Below are 22,387 nucleotides of genomic sequence, written 5' to 3' on the forward strand. Positions count from 1 at the left end.
GAGCCTTGTTTCATTTCACCTTCCCGTTTCGAGTCAATAGTGAGAAATTCCCCACGACTTCACGCCGAGTTCCCATTGCGAGATGCTCTTTGCAAAAGTTTGTGGAGCTATGGTTGATTATATTACGTATGCGATTGTTTAGGAGGAAAAAGAAAACCAAAAGTATAGCTGCTATATTTTATTTGTAAAAAAATATTCTACTCACTACATAGCCAATATATCAGTTAAAATTTAATAATTTAAGTATCCATCCCTGCGTAAGTCACATTATTTATCATCTATACAACAATAACTAATGTTTCACAATGAGTATTCCAGCGACGCCTCGAGAACGTCACTTGCGGATAATTTATGCTGAAACTTACGTTGAAATGAGTGTACGTTATTTGACACGATCAACAAATTTAAAGACAATCAACAAATTCGTGGTCCTTTAAGTTTACTGGAAAAAGTAGATATTTTACAAATACAGTAATAAAACTGATACAATTCGAAAAGAAGACGTGTACCGTATAGTATAGAACAATTTTATTTTAGAGCGAAGTGTCACAGAAGATCTTATTAACCCTACTCTTTTACATGGAATCGTTGAAAACTCGATATGAACTCACAAATACTAGACTATTGAAAATAATGAATAAAAAAGTAAAGTATATTCTGTATATCCAGTAATTGTGAGCTCGGTATCCAGCCGTTTATAATTTTAATTGACATTATTCACTTTACATTATGCGGAATAACTTGAGTTTAGTGCATACAATTGCTCATCTCTACGTATCACAATGTTATTGCTTTTCGGAAACACACACACTTAACACATATCACATATCGATTTGAATACTTTCATCGATAATACAGTCTCCACTGTGGAGCAGAAGATTTTAATGTTACGTATAAAATAATACAGAAGACATTTTTAGAGATTGACCGTCAGTCTTATTATCGTAATATTTTTACAATGTGGAATTATTTTTTTAAAATATAAAAGCCAATATTTCAGCATAAATTACATTATAACAAAATAAACGTGAACCCTGACCGTGTACGGCACAGACGAGATTCGAAACAAAATCACAAACACATGCTTGTTAGACGTAAGCACACAACACAACCGGTTTGTTAGTAAGTCGATATACATTGTTCACATATCTTAATACCGTAATCCGTAAATTATATCTAAGTCATAAATAACCGAATAGTTTTAACATAACGCAACTGCATCTCAATTTCGAAGACTTCGAATTTACGATTGAATACAATCTTGAAAAATATTACTAATCGTGTGTATATAAATAATATATATATATCGCTATGAGGTGATTTTGTAAGAGATTCAACCAATCGTCAAACCAAAGTTTTATGTATTCTAGATAAAACTTAAAATGTAATACAACTAAGAAAATGTACAGAGTAATAATGAACAAAAATAATACTGTATCACTACTGCGAGCAGCAATGTTAGTGGGAAAGCAAAACGTACGAATACGACGCGACGCGACCAAACCACAAGTCGATTATACATTCACTGAATCCATTGATATTATTTAAACGAAATGAATATACCCTAAACGAAACAAAAATAATATCAAATGTTACATATTTAAATTTGTTTCGAACATTTTTAATACTCGTTTCACAACGCCTTTAAACGATAGCCATTTTCATATCGTTAAGAGAGAGAGAGCAGGAATATAGAGAGCGTAATTTAGAGATTATTTGAATATGGTAAATTATCCGCTATAAGGTCAATAATTTTATTGTCAAGGTAAATTGCATTATATTGGGAAAAAGGGTAAGCGATGCCGTTTACAAATACAACAGCATCATTATCTACGAAGTGATCCCAATTACAAAGGATAAATAATCTCAATTTTTTAAAGCTTTTCAAATACAATAATATTCACGCGTTCGTGATAATATATAAACATTAGCTGCAACAGAAGTTACGTAGTTCGACCGTTTGCATAAAAACGTATAAAAGGTAAGCAAGCTCTAGCTAAAGATATCACAATGTCTCAAAGACTGTTTTTATTTTACTGGCCCGTGGGGATTCATACAATAAATAAATTAATGCTAAATTAAGTAGAGACGTTAAGTAAAGGACGGTGATCGAATGAGTTAAGATAGAGGATCGGCGACGACTAAACGGCCCCGTGTTAATTACAAGTAATGTAAATGCCTTCCGCTTTCAACACAATTATTTACAAAACACTGACCACAATGAGGTGATTCCGTTAAAAAAATAAGATAATGCCACGACGATTTGGTAATGCGTATTATTTTGAATGCTTACCCAGAACGCGTGACATTCAACGTAGTGGAATATTCAATATTGGTTCCTTAATTTCTCAACAACTAAAACTAAACTCTATAATTAATACAAAAAAGTATATTAAGTATAACGGCATCATGCAGATTAAAAATGTGCGATGCTACCTATGTATATAATATGTATATATATAATATATAGTTAAATATGTGTCATGGGAAGATTACTACATAATATTATTGCTCGTTTATCGACCTATGTAACCTAAGCTTTTGAAAATATCTACGTCAATTTCGCTTACACTATTGTATGGTGAGACTCAATTATTATTGCTCTGAAACAGACCGTATCGTACCTTAGAATTATAAACGAAAAAATACTCGTCTAAATCGAAAATAAAATACTTACATTTAAATACTGACCGAAATGGGAAATAAATAACTATATATTTTACGAATCATCATTAAAACTAAGTAAATAATAAAAATTTACAATATCCTTATACTGACCTAATCCTAAATGAATACTTGCTTCCTGCAATAGGTAACCGTAAATATAATTTCATCAATATCAAGAGAGCATTTAAGGCAAGGTTTCGAACTCGACGATCGTTTGCAATCGATTTAGAGTCACATTGGAGTACATTCGCGAAAGCGAACTCACTCGTTCGAGTTAGGAAAACGAATTAAGACAAAACGAATACGATAAAATATTCACATATTAGATTCTCGTACCACAACATACATTATTAATTGTTTAGATATCACAATGTAGGGGAAAATATTCGAACATCTGATAAACATTGGTACCATTATACCTATCCTATAGGCACTATGAATTACCTCTGACCGCGGCAAATATTGCTTTAATTAATGCTTTTGTTAAACTACATTTTTTTTTGTAAATCAGATCTGTGAGGAAATACCATTAGTGTAATCACGAGGAACCTAAATTTAAACGAGTGCTTTAATTGATTGTACTCTATTACGATATATAACTATTAATTATACTGTTTTAATACTTATAGAGACAAATATATTTGAAATATACATTAATGTAGAAAAATATTTATAAATTGTAATATTTATCTATAGTATTAACTATTTCTATTTTGTTTAAGTGAAAATATTTTATAGTTCAAATTTAGATTCCATTAACGTTTGCGATTTTTTTTTTCGTAAAGTTACGAAAATACAATTGCAATTTAACAATAGAGAGGCTTTCACCTTGAGATAACTAGTCGAAATTCTTGGATATACTTATTATATTAAAAGATCTTTTATTATTTGTGACTGTTTAACGATTATTTAAAATGAGTAAACATTAATCTCAAATCTTTTGACAGTCATAGCTTTGGCGCATTTCGAAATTGTCTATGGTTTGTAACTGGCCGTTTTTATAAACGCGGTTTAAAATTAGAACATGTTGAGCTCAGGCAGTGCCCATAGTACTTATAATGGTCGCATACGAGGCTAGGAGGGGGCGCAGACAGTTCTGCAGTACTGGCAAAGTTACGAAGTACTCGTAGTAGTGAGCGTATCACAGGGCAGTCAGTGCGTTTCCTCCGCGGCCACGTGACTCGCCACCAGATTGAGTGGCGCTTCGTCGTACTCGGAAATACTTCGTCCCACCTGAAATATGCGATAATATGGTGCGAATGATTAAACGGTAAAATCTTAGTAAGGGCCGTGCGGGCCAAACAATACCAAACTAACTCAGGAGAGCAAGTCCACAAGTTTAGAGCATACCTGCGAGCGGTGCGTGTGCGTCTGCGTGTGCGAGCGCGGCGAGTGCGCGTGCAGCGCGGCCAGCAGGTGCGGCTGCAGCTGGCGCCGCAGCGCCGCCAGCACGGCCTCCTCCGCGCCCTCCCCGCCGCGCGCGCCGCCCTCCGCCACCGCCTCCGTGCCACCGCCCGCGCCTCCGCCCTCGCTTCCGCCACTACCGCTGCGACGCGACTCTGCGAACAATGACGATCGTTAGCTAGGAGTGAGTCCGACGAGCGACCGGGTCCCCGAAGTCGACCGATCGATACGTACTGTTTCTGGGGTGCTTGGCGTCGTGGCGCGGTCGCCGGCGGCGCGTGTGTATGGTGTCGCGGCGCATGGCGGTGGGTCGCGGCACGCCGTGCAGCTTGTAGTAGAGGCCGCACGCGTTGCACACCATCTCCCCGCGCGCGTCGCGCCTCCAGATGGTGGTGGTGTGCGTGCCGCAGTTGCTGCACGACAGCTCGACGCGCGGCGCGCCCCGCCCCGCTGCCCCCGCGCCCGCCGCTCCCGACGCGCCCGTCGCGCCTCCCCCCGTCGCACTCTCGTTGACCTCCTGCTGTTGTAGAACATCCAGAGGTGAAATTTAAAAAAAAAATGAAAATGTTCTTTTTACTACAAAATTGTTATTTCTTCACCCTTTGGGAAGGGATATTTCCATCCAATACTCACATTATCGTGCGTGATGGGCCAGACGTTGGATGCCTCGTGCAGGGGCTGCGCGCGCGCCGGACAGCTCTGCTTCCTGCGCGCCGTGCCGCCCGGGCCGCCCGCCGCCCCGCGGCCCGAGTTCGACCACTCGCCGTTCTGCAATAATGTGACGAGCGATGATAGGACATTGTTGGGATTTAATCGAGAGACGCTAACATTACTTTAGCTAATTTCATAATACATATAATTCAGCATATTTCAATTTCAATTCATTCATTCCAATTTGATGGAATGTGAATATATGTAGTCGCTTCGTGTCGTTTGCGAAAGAGACAGACGATATATCTACATCAAAACATAATATACAGATTGTTTCGTGTTCCATTTAGTCTTAATAGATATGAATGTCAATGTATCCAAAAATGAACCCACCATATCAAAAGGTAAGCATAGCTAATAATAATTTAAAGTACATAGAGCGTCTTAAGTTTTACATAGAATATAATAAAACCAAAGAAATAAATCGACATACGCATCAACATGTTTCCGGAAATATAATATATAATGTTTTCCGGAAATGTACACGACAGGTAGATGGGGTCGTTCAATGAAGTCACGTTTCGACAACAATGAATAATAAGCAAGGTAAATTCTGACGTATTAACATTATGAAGAGGATAATGCACTTTTGACGAGAGTCGTATGCACAATTATTAGTACTCAAGACTTTAAGGATAATAGTGCCTACTACAATAACTTAAACAAATCATAACTTCCTCGGTTAGTTCGATTTTTGTATTTATTTTAAAGATTTCATAAATACATGGACCGATCGAGGTCTCAAGATCTAAGAATTGAAATATCTATATTCAGTAGACTACTCATAAAAAGTAGGATCTATCTATATAGTATAGTAATCAATCAAATATGTTTATCGCCCTAAGATGTTTTTATTATATTTATATAGTAGGTGCTGATCCCGACTTCGCTTGGCTATATTACAATTTCAGCCATATATGATTTTTGTGAAACTTGAGACATTTACGCAGCGCAGGCGAAAGAAACTCTCAAAAAGAATATTTTTCCCCGGTATGGCAACATTTTTTTAATACTCTGCTTGCATTGGTCGTATCGTGATGGTGTATAACCTATTTCTCTGAAATATATTTCTCTTAGCCTTTCTTACTATTTATACTATATACGGGTTATTATTCCAGATTCCCCCGGCATAGACAATTTACTGTTTGTGCTAATGTGATATATTCCTAACAGACTGGAAGCTAGTTTATTTTAAGTATTTATCAGATCAAACGATACATATTGTCGTCGAAACCATAAACTATACACTATGAGAAAAAACTCACTACATGCAGAATGAGTATCTTTAATACTAACCGGCGAAACGGCACCGTTAGGCAGCATCGGCGCAGGGAGAGGTGACGTCGTGCCTCGCAGCGGTGACACGGTCATACCCAGGTGTTTGCTGTTGATCAACCGCCTCAGAAGCTGCGTCGCTTCTCCGCCACGACCTTTAACACACGCAGCAAAGTCAGTGGCGGTGTTGGTGCCTGGTATTAATAAAACTTTTAGAGACTCTTCTAGTAGATTATTTAGATTCTTAATTATCTAAACGTAAAGATACGACATAAAGTTTATCAATTTAAATTCATTTATTCACTATAGAAGCCTTAAACTTGCTTATTGAATGTCAAATTAAACACTACCATCGATTCGGAACAGAAAATACCCTGACCTGAGAAGAACCGACGAAAGAAACTCAGCGGTTTTTTTGCGGTTAATTTTATAAATAACCTTTTACAAACAAGCAATCTTTTACTTTTTTAAATGGCAGAGGCAGGCAAAGCGCCCAAAGCGCTTTACGGTATAAATTTCCCCACAAAAAGTTCCTGACTTAATGTAGTAAAATTTTATGTTTGTTCCATGTTATAAGTATCACATTTTCTCACGAAATCAACAATATTTTTTTGTAAATACGTAACAGTTATTATCTTGATTTCTGTACCAAAGATATAACTCCATATTAACATATTTCTTCAGTACGAAACTATTATAAATTATGTTCTTTGTCGAAGTATAAATAATATTGACACTCAATATGTAAAGGATTTTCAATATAGGAACACTATTTTAATAACGTCCATGAGCATGTCTGCTGTGTTCTATATAGCTAAACTCGTATAATAGTCATCTTGGAATCCATTTATAGCTTTAGTTAAATCTACGTTTTATAACGTTTTATATCTACTATGTAACTTTTACGTGCGTGAATATTAATTTACCAAAGATATTTTAGCGATGTGTTTGAGGAACTCACCGTTTTGTCTATGAAGGGCCTGCCATAAAGAATCCTTGTCACCTTCGTTTTCGTGCGGCGGTTTCGGAGAGGACTGGGCTGATGGCACCGACTGGGTTTCTTCGGGGTCGTCCTTGAAAATGGGAAAAAATATTTTAATAATTACGTACCTCTATTACATTGTATTTAATGTTCTTATAAAGAACAAAGCACTAATCATACTATATTTAATGCTAGATACTATTTATATTAATATTCGAAACTAACTACGTCTGTCTGTCTGTTGCTCTTTCACGATCAAAGATCAAAAAATATAAAATTTGATAAGAAACAAACTTGAACTCCAAGGAAGGACATAAACTTCTACATAATTTTTCGAGCTTAACACCGCACGACTAACCCCTAAAACGAGAACAAAGCCGCTGGCGACAACTAGTGGTCAATAAATTTATAAGTTATTTAATTTGTAATATATCCAGTAGTACTTAATACAAATTAGCATGACTAGTAATATTTATAGCAGGATGGATTTTTTTATATCTAACCTCCCTATCCCTTTTAACTCCATTTATAATAAAGATAAAGGAAAAATCGATGTCGAATGTTGTTTATTTCGTTTATTTATTTGTTGTGGCTGGAATAGAGTATATGTTCTTGATATACAATTAAGCATATTTGTGTAACATAAACATATACTTTGCAAATAATATTAATTCAGATTTTAATGTCTATTTTATGTACCATTTACTATTTTATGTTTTTATAGTACCATTTACTCTGAAAACTTAACTACGCTTAAATAAAAAGATAAAAACGCTTCAGTAAACTTCAATAATAAAATCATACAAAACCGGAGTATCTATCTATTTATCGATCGAATGACACAAAAAATGCATTTCCTTTGAACAAGTATAACAAAAAGTACTTCCTGAAGTATTATTAAATAAAAAAATATTTTTAACATTTTTACTCCGCAGGTATTTCTTTTAAACTAGTTTTGTTTTTTTTTTTATTTATATATTTGTGGATTTCATTGTTCCTTTACCAACAAATGTTTATTTATTTGTATATATAAATGATAGATACATAAAAATAACAAGGTGTCGCAAACGGCTTCGCTCGCGTTTTATGGTCGTCAGTTGTTATCAAAGCAAAAAGATTCTTCCATCCTTGAATTCCAAGCTTGCTTTACACGTTCAGTGATTTGGTCGTGAAAGAGCAAGAGACAGATAGACCTTCAGAATGACTTTTGCTTTTTGTAATATTAGTAGAGATATAGATTACATTGGATACAATATGTATTCATAAATAGAAAGGGAGGAGAAAATCAAAGATCAAAACGCATCCGATTTTCTTTATCATTGTAAAGGACACACTCCGCAACCGTATATGTATTAGGAAAGGGGAATGATCTAGTGGCTAGTTTATAACTAAGCAAATCTCCAGATGCGACGTTCGATTCCTGAGTTCGGCTAGCAAAGTCATTGTAGTTTTTCGAACAAAAAATCGTCAACATCACTTTAGACAAATCGTGAAACTGTTGGTGAACCGACTAAATCCCTATGAGAAATTACCATCCTGTCTGAAAATATATGAACTTAGATTGTACACACACATTTCTGCCTTTTTATGTTTCTTGCATAGTTACCTAGTCTTTCAAATAGGAAGTCGTGCACAAAATTCGGTCTAGATATTTTTTTATTGTATTTATGTATATGTTTTAAATTAACATCATTGTTATATAGTCGAGAACTTCTCGCTTACAGGGTTTACGCGAAGTATGATTGAAGTACTTGTTAGTATACTGAATAGTAATTATTACGCCCCTATGTCATTCATAGTGACGAGTAGATAGCCTCAATATCATTTTCAATATTTATTTGTACCGAACTCTTTATTTATCATTGTACCTGAGATTTGTGAAATTTGTTAATAGTTCTGATATAATATGCACTGCAAAATTATATACTACAAATATTGTCATGATTCCACTATAGTAATGATATTAAGACTATAGTAATGTTCTTAAAGCTTTTCATACACGACGATGATACTTTAATAATTAATTATCTTATGACATCGTAGTATATAAATACTTAACCAATATTTTTTTTATTTTTGGAATTAACTATTTCAGTATTGTACAGGATGCAGAATGTATCCTTACTTTCATTATAATGTAGTAATGCTGTTAAATTTTCATGTCTACAGAGCTGGACTTATTTTGATGACATTCTTTCAAGAAATAGCTTAATCTATAGAGTATGTTTTTGCTAGAAATCTTGAACGAATTGTATGAAAAATACTACGAATTACAAGAGAGTTAAGCTCGTATTTTAATATGTAAATCTAAAGTTTGTTTATCTTAACTCCTTTGATTATATAATGGAAGCTTCTAGTGGAATAACTTCCATTCCGATAAAATTACTGTTGAAGATTTTCAACTAGTTAACTGAACAGCAAAATATTTATTCTAATGATAATATGCTTAGCACTTCGTCAGACATGATATACAATATTTGTGATGTTGTTTGTTGATTACGTTAACATTGTAGTTATAAGTATACGTACATATATGTCACGGCGTGTTTTTACACAAAAGATTTCAAATTAACGTCACTGGCAATATATTTATGAGCCGGAAGAATTATTTAATCTAAATACCCAAAATAATAGAGGCGGATACAAGCCCTTTTTGGCGTTTTAAGTGCTTCTACTTATAGCCTGTGCTACTTTTGAAAGATATTAAATTATTCTGCTCACCTGCGACACCTCAGATATGTCCATCTGTAATCTGTCTGGATCTGAACCACTACTGCTTTGACTGCATTCCTCATACACTGAGTTCTCTTGTGACTGTTTTGTTTTGTTGCATGTTCGTCCAAATATGTGTTGTTTGTACTCATCTGCGAAGCTAGATGTTTTATTGCTTGTTAACGATCTTTGAAGGTACGACCCCGTGACGTCACGTTCTGCGTGTTCGCTCGGTTCCACTGATTCGTTCTTGACTGAACCGTATAGTGAGAGGTCCATTTCTTTATGGTCATGGTCATCGTTGCTACCTGGACTGGTAGCGCTTTGCGGAGGATTGTACGTGCTATATTGCTCCTCGGAGTACTCCTGCGCATAGGTAACTTCGCTGGCACTGGGCGCATGCGTCCTGTCAATGACGCTCGTATAGTTAGGCGGGAAATTCTGAGATTCTTCGTTTTCTCGCTGCGCGACCGTAACAGCTTTGCTTATAATATCGATGACGGCATTACAATGCATAACCTCTCTCGCTCTATCGGAAGGCGGTAAACTCGGTCCGCTGTTGAACATTATGTGAGGACTTTCCTCAGTCTTGATAGCGTATTTAGTCGGATCGTAGTTTTTTATTTGAAGCAGTGTCACCGCCGCCTGCCGGCTCTCCAAGTTTTTCATTTCCTCCGTAGAGTCAGGGGAACCGATTTCGGAATATTTGTGTTTACTAACATCATCATACTCACTATCGTTCAGTGGCCTTATTATTTCTTCTAATTTGTCCGCCGTTATGTGCAGGATATCCTATAAATAAAATAGAAATGTTAAAACAAAGGCTGCTCGATATTTACAGAGATAATAGAGACAAACATTAACCAATGAGGAGCTCGATCATTTCATGACACTTGGTGATATCGCTTGCCGAGAGGCTGATAAGATAAGGCATCTTTATCGGAAGGTGTTCGAGCAGTGTCCTTTCTAGTTTCGAGGAAGATGTACTTTCTACGTGGAGTGAGTAGTACTAAAGTGCATTTCGGGTCATATCCAAGCGGCGCCGGCTATGTGCTAATCCCATGCTTATATAAGTTATGGTGTCTCTGTTCTAGGTGTTTGTGTTATTGTGTGCCCTACTTTCCGCGAGTCGAGCTGAGGACGACGTTAAAAACGGCCCTTGTGATATTTTCTTTCAAGATGTCAACAATCTCACGTTAAACTGTTCGAGGCGCAATATCGATAGAATTCCCTCTTGGCCGGAGGAAATGAATAAAGTCGCCGACAGAGGTAACGCAGTTACGTAAAAATGTTAATATGTTGTTATAATAGGTTATTATGTAGGTTGACGAGCGCATTGATTCTACAACACGATACTGCAATTTATACTACGCCTATTACTTATCAATTGATTTACAAATTGATTTTCAAAATTAAAGTTATAACTAATTTTATTTATTCCACATAACATTGTAATATATAAACCATTATAATACATACAGACTCATATATGTATAAATATTTTATAATGTAAGAAATACCTAAAAAAAAAACTGTGTCTATATCGACTATACAATATTATCTGTAATAATAATAATCGATACTAATAACCACACCTATTGAAACATAACTATAATCGAAATTATTTAAGAGTTATGATTTATTCGTATCTTTGAAATCCTCTTGGTGAATTATGTATTACGATTTTACAATTATTACGTTGCAAAGATTTATTGCGTATTTTTTTTCAGATGGACACGTGTTAATAACATTTTTCAACAACAGCATAACCAACATCACAGAACTGGACAGTGTGCCGGGAAACAAAATAGCAATTAGTTTCAAATCGAATCGTATCAGGGAAATTGAGGACGACGCTTTCAAAAACATACACCGCTTGGTATACTTGGATCTGAGCAATAACCGTCTATCAGGTAACTTTGTTTTGTGATAGATTGCTGATAAGTTGATAAGATTCTACGAATAGAAATTACTTATATATAACCTCTTTGCAATTACTAAAACTCCTTAGTCACTAACGACTGTTAAAGATATAATTTTATATGAGTGTATGTAATGAAGTATGAATTGTATTGAATTAGTGTTTGTGATGTTTAATTGATAGGATATCATCGACATAAATACTCATATCTGCGAATCGCTTTTTTTTTTTCTTTAATTAAATTGCCGGACTTTATGTATTAACTATAACACTCGTTATTTTAAATTAACATTGATACTTCATATTATTTAAAATAAAATATTTTTATTCAATCAAGGAATACAACGATTATAAAATTGTAAATTATAGTACAGATAAACATACATATGTCGTGGAATTGATAAAGATCGAACCGCTCGGTTAATAACTTTACGCGCCGAAATTAAAATGGCAATAAAGTTGTCTGAATTAAAAAAACAATGCATTCCAGAGTATTTTTTTACTGTTGGTTATGTGTAAGGGCACATGTCAGATTTTAAGCTGCGCAAGGAATAATGTAATTGGTCTGTTGGCGAGAGATTATACGTATTTAAACTTTTTTACGCTTTTTTTAGGTGATGTACTGAGAAGCGAAATTTTTCAAGGACCATATAACGAAGGAGTCTACAGTCAAATTGCTCTTGAAACATTGAATTTGGGTTATAATGAAATACATTCCTTAGACAAATATTTATTCCAGTACACGCCAAACTTAACACGACTTTATCTGAACAACAACCCTATTGAAATACTTGACCATGTTACGTTACTCGCTATCTCGAGCGCTACGAAATTAGAGGTAACAATTTATGCAATTATCAAAAAAATAAATAAAGATGCTCTTATATTTTAATATTAAAAAATGAATAGTGAAACGCAAGCTTAAACCATTTCATTAGCAATGTGTACCTAACAACAATATCTTGCAGGTTCTCGACTTGGCTAAAACGGACATAGACAACATTCCCCTCGACGCCTTTAGAGGACTAGTCAATTTGAAACAGATAGATCTCTCTGGGAATCAATTTGTAACCGTGCCAGAGAGCCTGAGCCTCGTCGGGAGTACTCTACAGTACCTGACTTTTAACAACAACCCAATAGTGGAGCTCAATGACGACAGCTTTATAGGTAACATGAACAAAGTACTATTAACATCCGAGAATTATTTAATATAATACAATGAATAATAATTTAAAAACAAAATTCCATTTTATTAATCGTGAGACCGAAACAGTTTGCTATTTACAAAGTTTATTAAAATATTCGTTAAGAAAACTTCGATTATCAAAAAGAAACTTGTGCGCGCCACAAAATATAATCAGAATTGAAAAGAGTGTTGCAGATACATATGCGCGTAACCAGTTTTCGTTATTCTGATTAAACTTAATTAGCAAACGTTAAATATACGTATTCTATTTACGCTTTATAACATCGATGCCGGTGAAAGTACTAAAAAGCATAGTTCTCTAGTATGCGATAACAGAACGACGTGACTAGAGAATATGTCGTTCAAGAAGTTTGATACACATTACATAAGCTACATATATTATAAATTTCATGAGAATGACGAAAGCTTTCTATTTTCTCGGCGAAAGTCGATATTGACAATTACGTTATTGATGATATCAAAATGTTTAAAATCATCGATTCCCTGAGGCACAGTCGAATGTTTATATACCCTACAAATACATATATTTTAATTGGTAGAAAACTCTAACAAGTTTCTGTATCGATGTGCTGCTGACCGATTTCGGCTTCGGCGGTTGTTGTTGCTTTTCTATTCCCTCACTCTCTCGATGGGGGGCAAATCCGACCCGAGTTTCCTGCATAGTATTAACACGCTTTCCGAGGAATAATACAGTCTATACTCTGGGCTACTACTATGACATATTCGACAAAAATAAACACTAACTTTTTAATGTCAGCCGGGTTTTTTATCTGTCGCCATAAAAGCTAGTCGCAAATCAATGAGACAGACAGCTTTCCATTTAATATAACCTAATTATTTAAAATAACATTTTCAAGTACTTTGTAAGAGCCTTACTGAAATTTAATTAAATTAAAGTTCGATTTTAAATCTTTTCAATTATAATATAGTCGCCATATTTTTAACACACGACTTTATATTCGATCTAAATGTCTTAACGTAAGAGAATAAGGATTCTGTCATTTGCATGTAAATTAAAATGAAATGAAATCCATTAACGACAAATGACGACAATGAAAGTATACGCAACGCTCATTTAATCTATAAATATACAATACTATACTATTATGAGATGTATTAATCATTGAACGTAAGGAGCGTCTGATATAGGAAAATATAAATAAATATGAAACAAAAAAAAAAAAAGTTCGACGCACCATTACTTTATTAGCCTTAGACGGACGAACAACAACAATATATTAAATAAAATATTACAATCTTCAAATTAGAATTAAGCATATAAGTATGGGACAACCTTTACTGACCATAGACAAACGGAAGCGAGTTAGGACGCGTGAATCTTAACCGATGATTGCGAGTTCAAACTAATCAAGCGTGTTATTTACGTTTATAATTTAATCTCGCGCTCGGTGGTGAAGTCCATCGTGATGCATCATGCAAGTGTTGAATGAAATCTGCTAAATGTATATTCACCAAGACGCATTGGAGTAGCGTTATAGAATAAACTCAAAGACTTTTCCTCAAAAGGAAATAAGGCTTTTGCTCAGTAGTAAAACATAAATGTGTTGTTACTTGACAAAATGGCAAAGAAATAAATGTCCATACTTTATTGCTCTCTTGCGAGATATATATTTGAATGAATTATATTTGTGTCGATGTAGGAATTGTCTTTGTGGATTTCACCACCAAGATTTACACATATGACATAAGATATATGCACAAAAATGCTCGCTTTTAGAACATATTGTGGTAATTGTGATTGTCAATGGTGGTGTTGTTTGCACAAAAAAAATGTCACAAAATATACTGCATGTATTTCAAAGGTGACATTCATGACAAAGTCTGAGAAATTTCTATGTTACTACAGAAATTTTTAAAATTTCCTTAATAAGGAAATTTAGAAAAGAATCACGCAAAAGCAGTGAAAGCGCGACACAACACGAGAGCGCGCTTGCTATATTATGGTCATATGCCCTTGTCTCAGAGAACACGATAACCAGATGATTCTTATTAAAACCTGAAAATATATGTATAAATATTATATTATATTGAAGGTATATATAATATCAGCCGTTACTAACTGTCCTTGTAAAGTTCCGGGGGTCAAATGACAACCGGTTACTGTAAAAAGTAATATTTCATAGCTGCACTAATAATATTAGTGGAATGAACTCGGACTATCGTTACATGTAATGTGGAAAATATTGCACATAATGTTGTCTTAGATTTTCGCGATTATTACACATTGAAATAAAACTAGTTTTTTAACGGATTTAATCGCGTATATTAATTATTTTATCTTAACATCCCGACGTTTCGAGCACTTTGCAGTGTTCGTGGTCACGGGCAGACTCTGTCTGTCACGGGATGTTAAGATAAAATAATTAATATACGCGATTAAATCCGTTAAAAAACTAGTTTTATTTCAATATTGCACATGTCGAACTCGAGTCGGTATAGTAGTTCTCTTTTATCCGTGTAAAATAACAATCACGATGCTTTAACTATTTTTATAATTTAAAAAAAAAAGTCTCACGATCATAATACCATATGATGATAGAGACCCTCGTTCAAGGGCATAAGATTTTTAGTAACATTTTCCTTATTTAAATACTCTAGGATTCAGTTCCTTAGTAGCTTAGACTTTCTCTTTAAGCTTTATATACATAGCAAATATAAAGCATTGTTCTATAGTAGAATAGTTGGTGAATTTATATTACAATAACCAGACGGGCATGCATTTGTCCTACTTTGAAACACCAATCAATTAATAGAATATAATTTAAATTACGACAGACACTACAATTAAATAACGACAGGTTCAACAATCAAACTAGTTTTTATTCGAATAGACATTTACATTGATAGCACAAAGCTATCGCCGGTCCTTAATGTAGATTCTGTCAAAAAGAGCATACCGGACATGAAATTCTGTACACAATTATACATACAACTGGTTAATTTCTACACGATCCAACAATCGTTAATTTGACTGGCAGAACCAAAAGACTGCTGTGTTTTTTAAACCCACACATCAAAAAACTAGTAAATAAGAATAGCATTATTTTTTTGTTGTGTCAAATTGATTTATTAATTATGAACTGCAAAATCGGCAGCAATGTGTGAATTTAATGCCAAAAAAAATTTAATGCCAATAAAAAAACTAAACAAAATTCTGTGGGCGTGACATTTATTGTCAACAGGTTTTTTATCTTGCGTTTGATAACACAGAGCAGAGAGATTACAGTTACCAACATTTATCAAAACAAATAAACTATTATAGAAATTATTTGACTAAAATTTAAGTCATTGCAGAGGAATTGGTTAATGTCTTTAATGGTGAGAACAGATTTAAGTTCGAGACGACATAGCTAATTAGTACTCTAGGGACAAATAATGCGCATCCTAACCGAAAATGAGCGTTCAAACCCTGGCAAGCTCTTAACTTCTCTGTGCTTAATGTGTGTATATAGTTTAGGTATCTCGTACTTCTCGGTGAAGAAAAACATAATGAGTTAACCAACACGCATTGGATCAGCGTTGAGTAATAAGTGCTAAACCTTCTAAAAGATACGTTTTAGCCAGTATGACATTAACGGGTGATTTTACTTTTAAGGTTTGACAAGTCTTGTTGAATTGGAGGTTGGCGAGAACGATAACCTGGAGGAAGTGAAACGGAGTACATTCACGCCACTAAAAAGCCTGCGAGTGCTACACCTATGTCATAATAAAAATCTAAAATACATAAGTCATAATGCCTTCAGAGGAGTTAAAGACAAGTGGACCTTAAAAGAGGTAAAATTTAAATATATAACTATTTGAAAAACAGATTTCTTTCGGAAAAACTTAATGGAATAAAAATTTCTTATTCTCTTACAATTCGCAATTTTGCAGATATTTAACACGCTTCTGCTGATCTTATCATGAAACTGTCTGTAATGACTTCAAAATCATAAAACAACAATCCTTTCGTTCTTAGTAGTACAGAATTAAACGCTGGTAACTAAATCTTTGCCATAAAAATGAATCTTTATACAAACCTTACATAGAAATTCATTTGATTTTTAATTACATAAAAAAAAACAGCTAGAAACATCGAACTGTATTGAGACCGTTACACATGATCGAATAAAACTAGCTTCAAATTAAATATTATTTACGTCTCAAATATGAAACAACAGAGGCACCTGGTTTCTCCATATTGATTGATGATACTAATGAAAAATAAATTAAGTTTTTTAGTGACTTGATCATTAGTGTTATTACATTTAGATTAAAGAATAAATAGTACTAATAATTGGCAGCTTTTTTGCAACGCTTAGATTATCTGTATACCCGTGACTCCATTCGCTATTCTTTCTTTTAGATATTGACAGTTTTAAAAAGAAAAACATTATAGTCTATACTTTTTTTTTTTTTTTTTAAAACCGTCAAGTGTTTGTCTCATTCCCTTTGCGCTTTGTTTCTGTAGATTTTGATAACTTTTCTAAAAAAATAATAATAATAATAGTACCCCTAAAATGTTATTTATGTGTTTACATAAACCTTGCTTGATTATTCTAGTCAAAAGTTTCCGCGTTATAGCTATAGCCGTTTCGGTCGGGACAAAACAAATAAAAAGCGTCTCCCGCTATATCAATAACAAGTATTAGACATGGGGTTTAATCTTTCGTCCTGCTTGACTAACTATAATACGTTAGGACGTAGTACCAATATACCACTATACTAATACTTTCGAAACGTGCTACATCTTTTGAAATACGTTTTATGTATGTAAATCGGTTCAGTAGATGTATGAAAATCAAATCGAAAAACTCAACGAGTGAGATCAAGGGCCACAATAATGTTTATATATGATCATTAAAGTTTTCGACAAACGTTCGAAACGTAGAATTTTTTTTCCTCGTTACTAAATAACACACGTTTAATCTACATAATATTCACACTGGAGATACATTCAGAGTATAGGTACAATCACTAAATAATTAGTGATTTCAAATTATATAACAAAATCTACGTATTATAAGTATTATAAATTCTAAATTTAATTTACCTAAACCTTTACATCATGAAAACCGACCTCAATCCGCAGAAAGATAAAACAGTGTTGTACATTTTAAGACGAGACCTTTGCCCTTTGTCCATTTATAAATAGATTGTTTTATTTACAGAGTTTATCTTCCCATCTTTGAAATCTTTTATAAACACAAAAGTTTGTCTGTTTGAATGTTCGTTAGCACATTAAACGGCTCGACGGATTTTGTTATTAATTAAAAAAAAAAATAATTAAGAGGTAGCGTTCAGCAGTAAATAGATAAAATACGTTAAAAATGGTACTCGTTAATCGAGATACACCATTGACGATGTATTACGCACGTACGCGTAGGATTATAACAGAAGTAATTCAAACGTAAACTTGTCCTTGGAAATACCGACATAAATAAATCCTTTCACCAAAAACTCGATATAATTATGCAACGTTAACATAGTATATGTTACTTAATACTTTACACAAATCAAATCTAAATACTTAGTTATTTAATTATATAATGTGACCCTTTTATACCCTATTGAACTTTCATGGAACTAGCTCATACCTAGTTTTTCCTGTAAGTTTGTAAGTGGCAAAAAGTTGTTGTTACCCTACAATTATTATAAGATATTAAAATAAAATTACTTAGCATAATTATTAAGATATATAAATAATAGTTTAATAGCACGATCTAAAATTCAGCGCCATCTATTCGAACACAAAGTAGTTCACACTATACGAAATATCAGCACACAAAATAATTCGCATTTCGAACGTCATACATAAGAATATGAAAAAATAATTACCCTTCGTTACGTTTTTAAGCCACGCCTCGTCATTGTTTTTTTATTCAGGTTATTTAAAAATATATATATTTAAAGAATTTAAATATGCTGCACTTAAAAAAATATATAATGACAAATTAATTTCGAATATTATTTGAACATATTGTAGGTAGTTCTTTTATTACAGCTTCGTTATATAATATTTATATTTGTTTTTATATATAAGTTTTAAAATAGGTTTCTTTACTTTGGGCCAAAGAAATCAGCTAATATTATTAAAAAAAATGCATAAGTTCTAATAATGTAAAATTTGCAAAAAGGAACAATCATAATTTATTATATTATTACTTATACAAAAACTCATTCAACCAACTATTGATTACTAGATCACTCATATAAGACTTATCAACTTGTAAAAATTCAATGCTTTCTTATAAGGAATAGAGTTCTTTATGCAAAAAATAAACTGATTTTTAAATTTAGATTATATACAAATAACAAAAAGTTTGCATTTTAATTCGGCCCAGTTATATTTTCCGAGTGGACAAGAATATAACTGGGTCAGCTGATCAATCATTTTATACACATTATACTTATGATAACAGAGAATTGCACAATCTATAGTAATGTTATATTTCGTGTTTTCATTTTATTCAGCAAGTGACATTAATTATCATTATATTGTATAAGTCTTAATAAAAAAAAATATATATTGTTATCATGTTATAAAAACAACATTGACATATAAATAATACATTATCAATACTATAATCTAACTGATAACAAGTCTTGTCTATATTTAAAATACCAATCTAATCTGTCAACAGGTATACCTAGATGACAATAATCTAAGTGAGTTATCAACGGATTTGCTTCCATGGGATAAATTAGAGGTGCTCGGAATGACTGGCAACCGTTGGCTATGTAACTGTGATTTGGCCAATATTGTCACAAAACAAGATGCAGGCAGTAAATTTAAACCTGGTGAAATACCCTAGTAAGAGCACTTACATGATTTTTTTTTGGTAAAAATTATCTTGTTTTATATGGTAAAAAGTTTACATTATCATTTATTTATTTCAGCTGTGCCGCTCCAATGAGACTGAGTGGAGCGTACGTCACAAACATAACAGTATCTTTCTGTCCACAATTTGATACTACATTTGCAACAAAGAAAGGATTCTCTATTAAAGATTTAAAACCAAAACACATACTTTGGACTATACTTGGTGTAGCCACTGTAGTTGGGATTGGAATGATCTGTGGTCTCTTAGTGAATTTAGCAAAAGCTTTCTATAGAAAGAATTTGAGAAGTCAGCCAATTAGATACATAAATATTAATGATGATTTGGCTTAATAAATAATTTTGTTCATCTTGTATTATAATTAAAGTTTTTCATTTTAACAAATTATTATAGAAAGTAATATATTAGTGTAGATATTGTAAATTATGTATAAAAAATATGTTATATATTGTACTTATGAAAATAAATATTTTTTTAATGAACCTACCTCTTTTGTACCAGTCAGTGAATTGGCATACTGTACAAATTGTTCCAACAGAAGCTCAGATTTATGTGACAATTCTCTAAATGTATGAAACTCATCAAGCTTGTGTGCACAACTCCCACAAACCACCTGTGGCAGCATGTCTTCCGGTGATACCTAAAATATTATTCACATCATCAAATACATTCACTTCACAATAACTCTGTCATTAAGAGATGATGTGGCCAGTGACCTTATAGTGGTGTAATCATAGATAATGATTCATCTGTAGGTAATCTGATAACAAATAAAAACTATAAACTTCTTAGTCTGAATAAATCAACTGAGATTATTTAAGGATGAATAGAGTTCTCCCTCATACTAACTGCAGTGCTATATTTAGATAATATTAATTCTTAAAATAGCAGAGTTGTTTGATTAAAGATTTCGTTTTATGGGAAAGTTTAGAGAATGCATGTAAATAAATATCGGGTATATCTGTCGAGATGACCGGGCGATTAAGGTGCAGGAGGTTACGGTAGGGATGATCTAGTGCGCTCCTTTGTTATCAGCGCGCGGCTGATACAGCGTGCTTCCACCCGCCTCGCCTATCATTTCCACGAACGACATTAGTCATACGCTCGAGCACTCAACGCGTGGGCCGTAATATGATATCACAATGCGAAAATACCCAACACTCGCGAGAAAGTTAATGGCGCTTATCAGTATCCACAATCTCTTACGCTTAAGCTTAACTTTCACACGAGAAAAAGATATGGTTTACATCGATAAAGCAATATATGATCATAAATTAGTTACCATTATTGACAAATATGTCATTATCATCTCGGAAAGTCGTGATTTATCCTTATCACGGTCGAATATTGGAAGTTTAACATCACTGCAATTATCGCCACAGAATGATAAACAAAGGCGACACACTGAATGGAACTTCGGCGGCAAATTACACATATTTAGAAATCAAAACAGAGAAACGTGACCACAATGAAAGAAAACATCTAGAAATAAATGTTGTAACTAATATAAAAATTAAAAAGATTTGTTGAAAATATAACTCAGCATGCGATGATGTAGGATACATCACATCGCGATTGTCAACCAAACGAACGAGCAAGCTACACACACATAGAAATATACCATTGTTTACGGTACGCTGATTATTGCGCGTGTATGCGCTAGATTGTGGCGCTAGTAGCTCAACAGTTGACATACTGATAAAATGATAACGTTGTCAAGTGATTTCTGCTATCATTTTTATCGCAAATGCAAAGATTTAATTAAAGAATGTGTTTGATTTTATAAAAACATTAAAATTTATACTGTTATGACAAAAGTAATTTTTATTTTAAGTTTTACACCGTAACTTCAAAATTATTTAACTAACTTATTCAGAAGAAAGTACTTAAAATATGTAAATACCGAATTTAATTAATACTAGGTATAATGCAAGAGATAATTTAACAGCACTAACTATGGAACATTAAAAATATAAATACAAATTGCTTAAGTCTATAAAAAGTATATAAATTTGAGTCATAACTTATTTATTGTAATTTTTATAGAAAAAGAGAGAAAGAAAAGTTTATTTTTTTGTTTAGAAAAGTATAAACCAATAAATCAACCATAAAATTTAATGTTAAAAGCTTATTTATTTATCGATAACATTTCGACGCATTCACGCCAATGCGATGATGTTGGGTTGGGGAACGCGAGGGGAATTATATTCTTCCCGAAAAATTACGAACTTTTTTCGTAAATAATTTGTAACAAAAATACCTTTTAAATATATAATTCATTCAAACATACGACTTAACACGTAATTAAAAAACTTTAAGCGAGCAATTTCCTTTAATTTACATTTAACATAACAGTATTTTTATGAAATGGTGGTTTAAATCATATTAATTATGCAGTTAAATTATATTAATTACATAAATTATTGTGACTATTTAAAGTTAAATAATCCCAAAGGAATATCTTTAGCATGTTTTTTTTATCGAAACTGTATTATGCCTTATTACAGTCATTCCAACATAATACAGTCGTTTGTAATACAATACACCATATGAATATATAGAAATGGCTTTTTGACATTTGTAACGATTAGTATAATCGTTAACATTAATATTTATCTACAGAGATTAACATTTACATAGTTAAAATAATATATTTTAAAAGTATA

At 33.3% G+C, this 22,387-nt stretch overlaps 2 protein-coding genes across 4 annotated transcripts; one reads left to right on the forward strand and one right to left on the reverse strand.

Moving 5' to 3' along the window:
• Window positions 1-173: 173 nt before the first annotated feature.
• On the reverse strand, window positions 174-21,358 carry LOC125066070. 3 transcript variants are annotated; one of them, XM_047673978.1, is made up of 9 exons: window positions 21,004-21,358; window positions 20,209-20,361; window positions 9,761-10,543; window positions 7,019-7,130; window positions 6,079-6,251; window positions 4,705-4,839; window positions 4,306-4,588; window positions 4,018-4,226; window positions 174-3,900 (listed from the first exon to the last, which is right to left on the reverse strand). In XM_047673978.1, exons 1-9 carry the CDS (start codon window positions 21,154-21,156, stop codon window positions 3,820-3,822), a joined length of 2,082 nt encoding a protein of 693 aa, XP_047529934.1. In that variant the 5' UTR covers window positions 21,157-21,358; the 3' UTR covers window positions 174-3,819. The 3 variants fall into 3 exon arrangements, with proteins under 3 accessions (XP_047529934.1, XP_047529933.1, XP_047529935.1); XM_047673977.1 differs by having other exon boundaries at window positions 4,306-4,591; window positions 21,004-21,356; XM_047673979.1 differs by having other exon boundaries at window positions 4,306-4,591; window positions 6,079-6,212; window positions 21,004-21,351.
• On the forward strand, window positions 10,602-20,081 carry LOC125066072 (chondroadherin-like). Its single transcript, XM_047673980.1, has 8 exons — window positions 10,602-10,750; window positions 10,846-11,020; window positions 11,482-11,664; window positions 12,287-12,510; window positions 12,641-12,839; window positions 16,496-16,674; window positions 19,524-19,693; window positions 19,780-20,081. Exons 1-8 carry the CDS (start codon window positions 10,733-10,735, stop codon window positions 20,051-20,053), a joined length of 1,422 nt encoding a protein of 473 aa, XP_047529936.1. The 5' UTR covers window positions 10,602-10,732; the 3' UTR covers window positions 20,054-20,081.
• Window positions 21,359-22,387: the final 1,029 nt, after the last annotated feature.

Source organism: Vanessa atalanta, chromosome 8, assembly GCF_905147765.1.
Source record: "Vanessa atalanta chromosome 8, ilVanAtal1.2, whole genome shotgun sequence".
Classification (NCBI taxonomy): domain Eukaryota; kingdom Metazoa; phylum Arthropoda; class Insecta; order Lepidoptera; family Nymphalidae; genus Vanessa; species Vanessa atalanta.

What these genes read in the sequence shown, in the direction of transcription:
- LOC125066070 (XM_047673977.1), bottom strand. Translation starts at nt 21,156, where the DNA reads ATGTGTAATTTGCCGCCGAAGTTCCATTCAGTGTGTCGCCTTTGTTTA. An exon ending in ACATATCTGAGGTGTCGCAG is followed by an intron (nt 7,131 to 9,760) that starts GTGAGCAGAATA and finishes CCCATTTTCAAG; the next exon opens with GACGACCCCGAAGAAACCCA. An exon ending in GGCCCTTCATAGACAAAACG is followed by an intron (nt 6,252 to 7,018) that starts GTGAGTTCCTCA and finishes TATTAATACCAG; the next exon opens with GCACCAACACCGCCACTGAC.
- LOC125066072 (XM_047673980.1), top strand. An exon ending in CGAGCGCTACGAAATTAGAG is followed by an intron (nt 12,511 to 12,640) that starts GTAACAATTTAT and finishes AATATCTTGCAG; the next exon opens with GTTCTCGACTTGGCTAAAAC. An exon ending in CAATGACGACAGCTTTATAG is followed by an intron (nt 12,840 to 16,495) that starts GTAACATGAACA and finishes TTTACTTTTAAG; the next exon opens with GTTTGACAAGTCTTGTTGAA.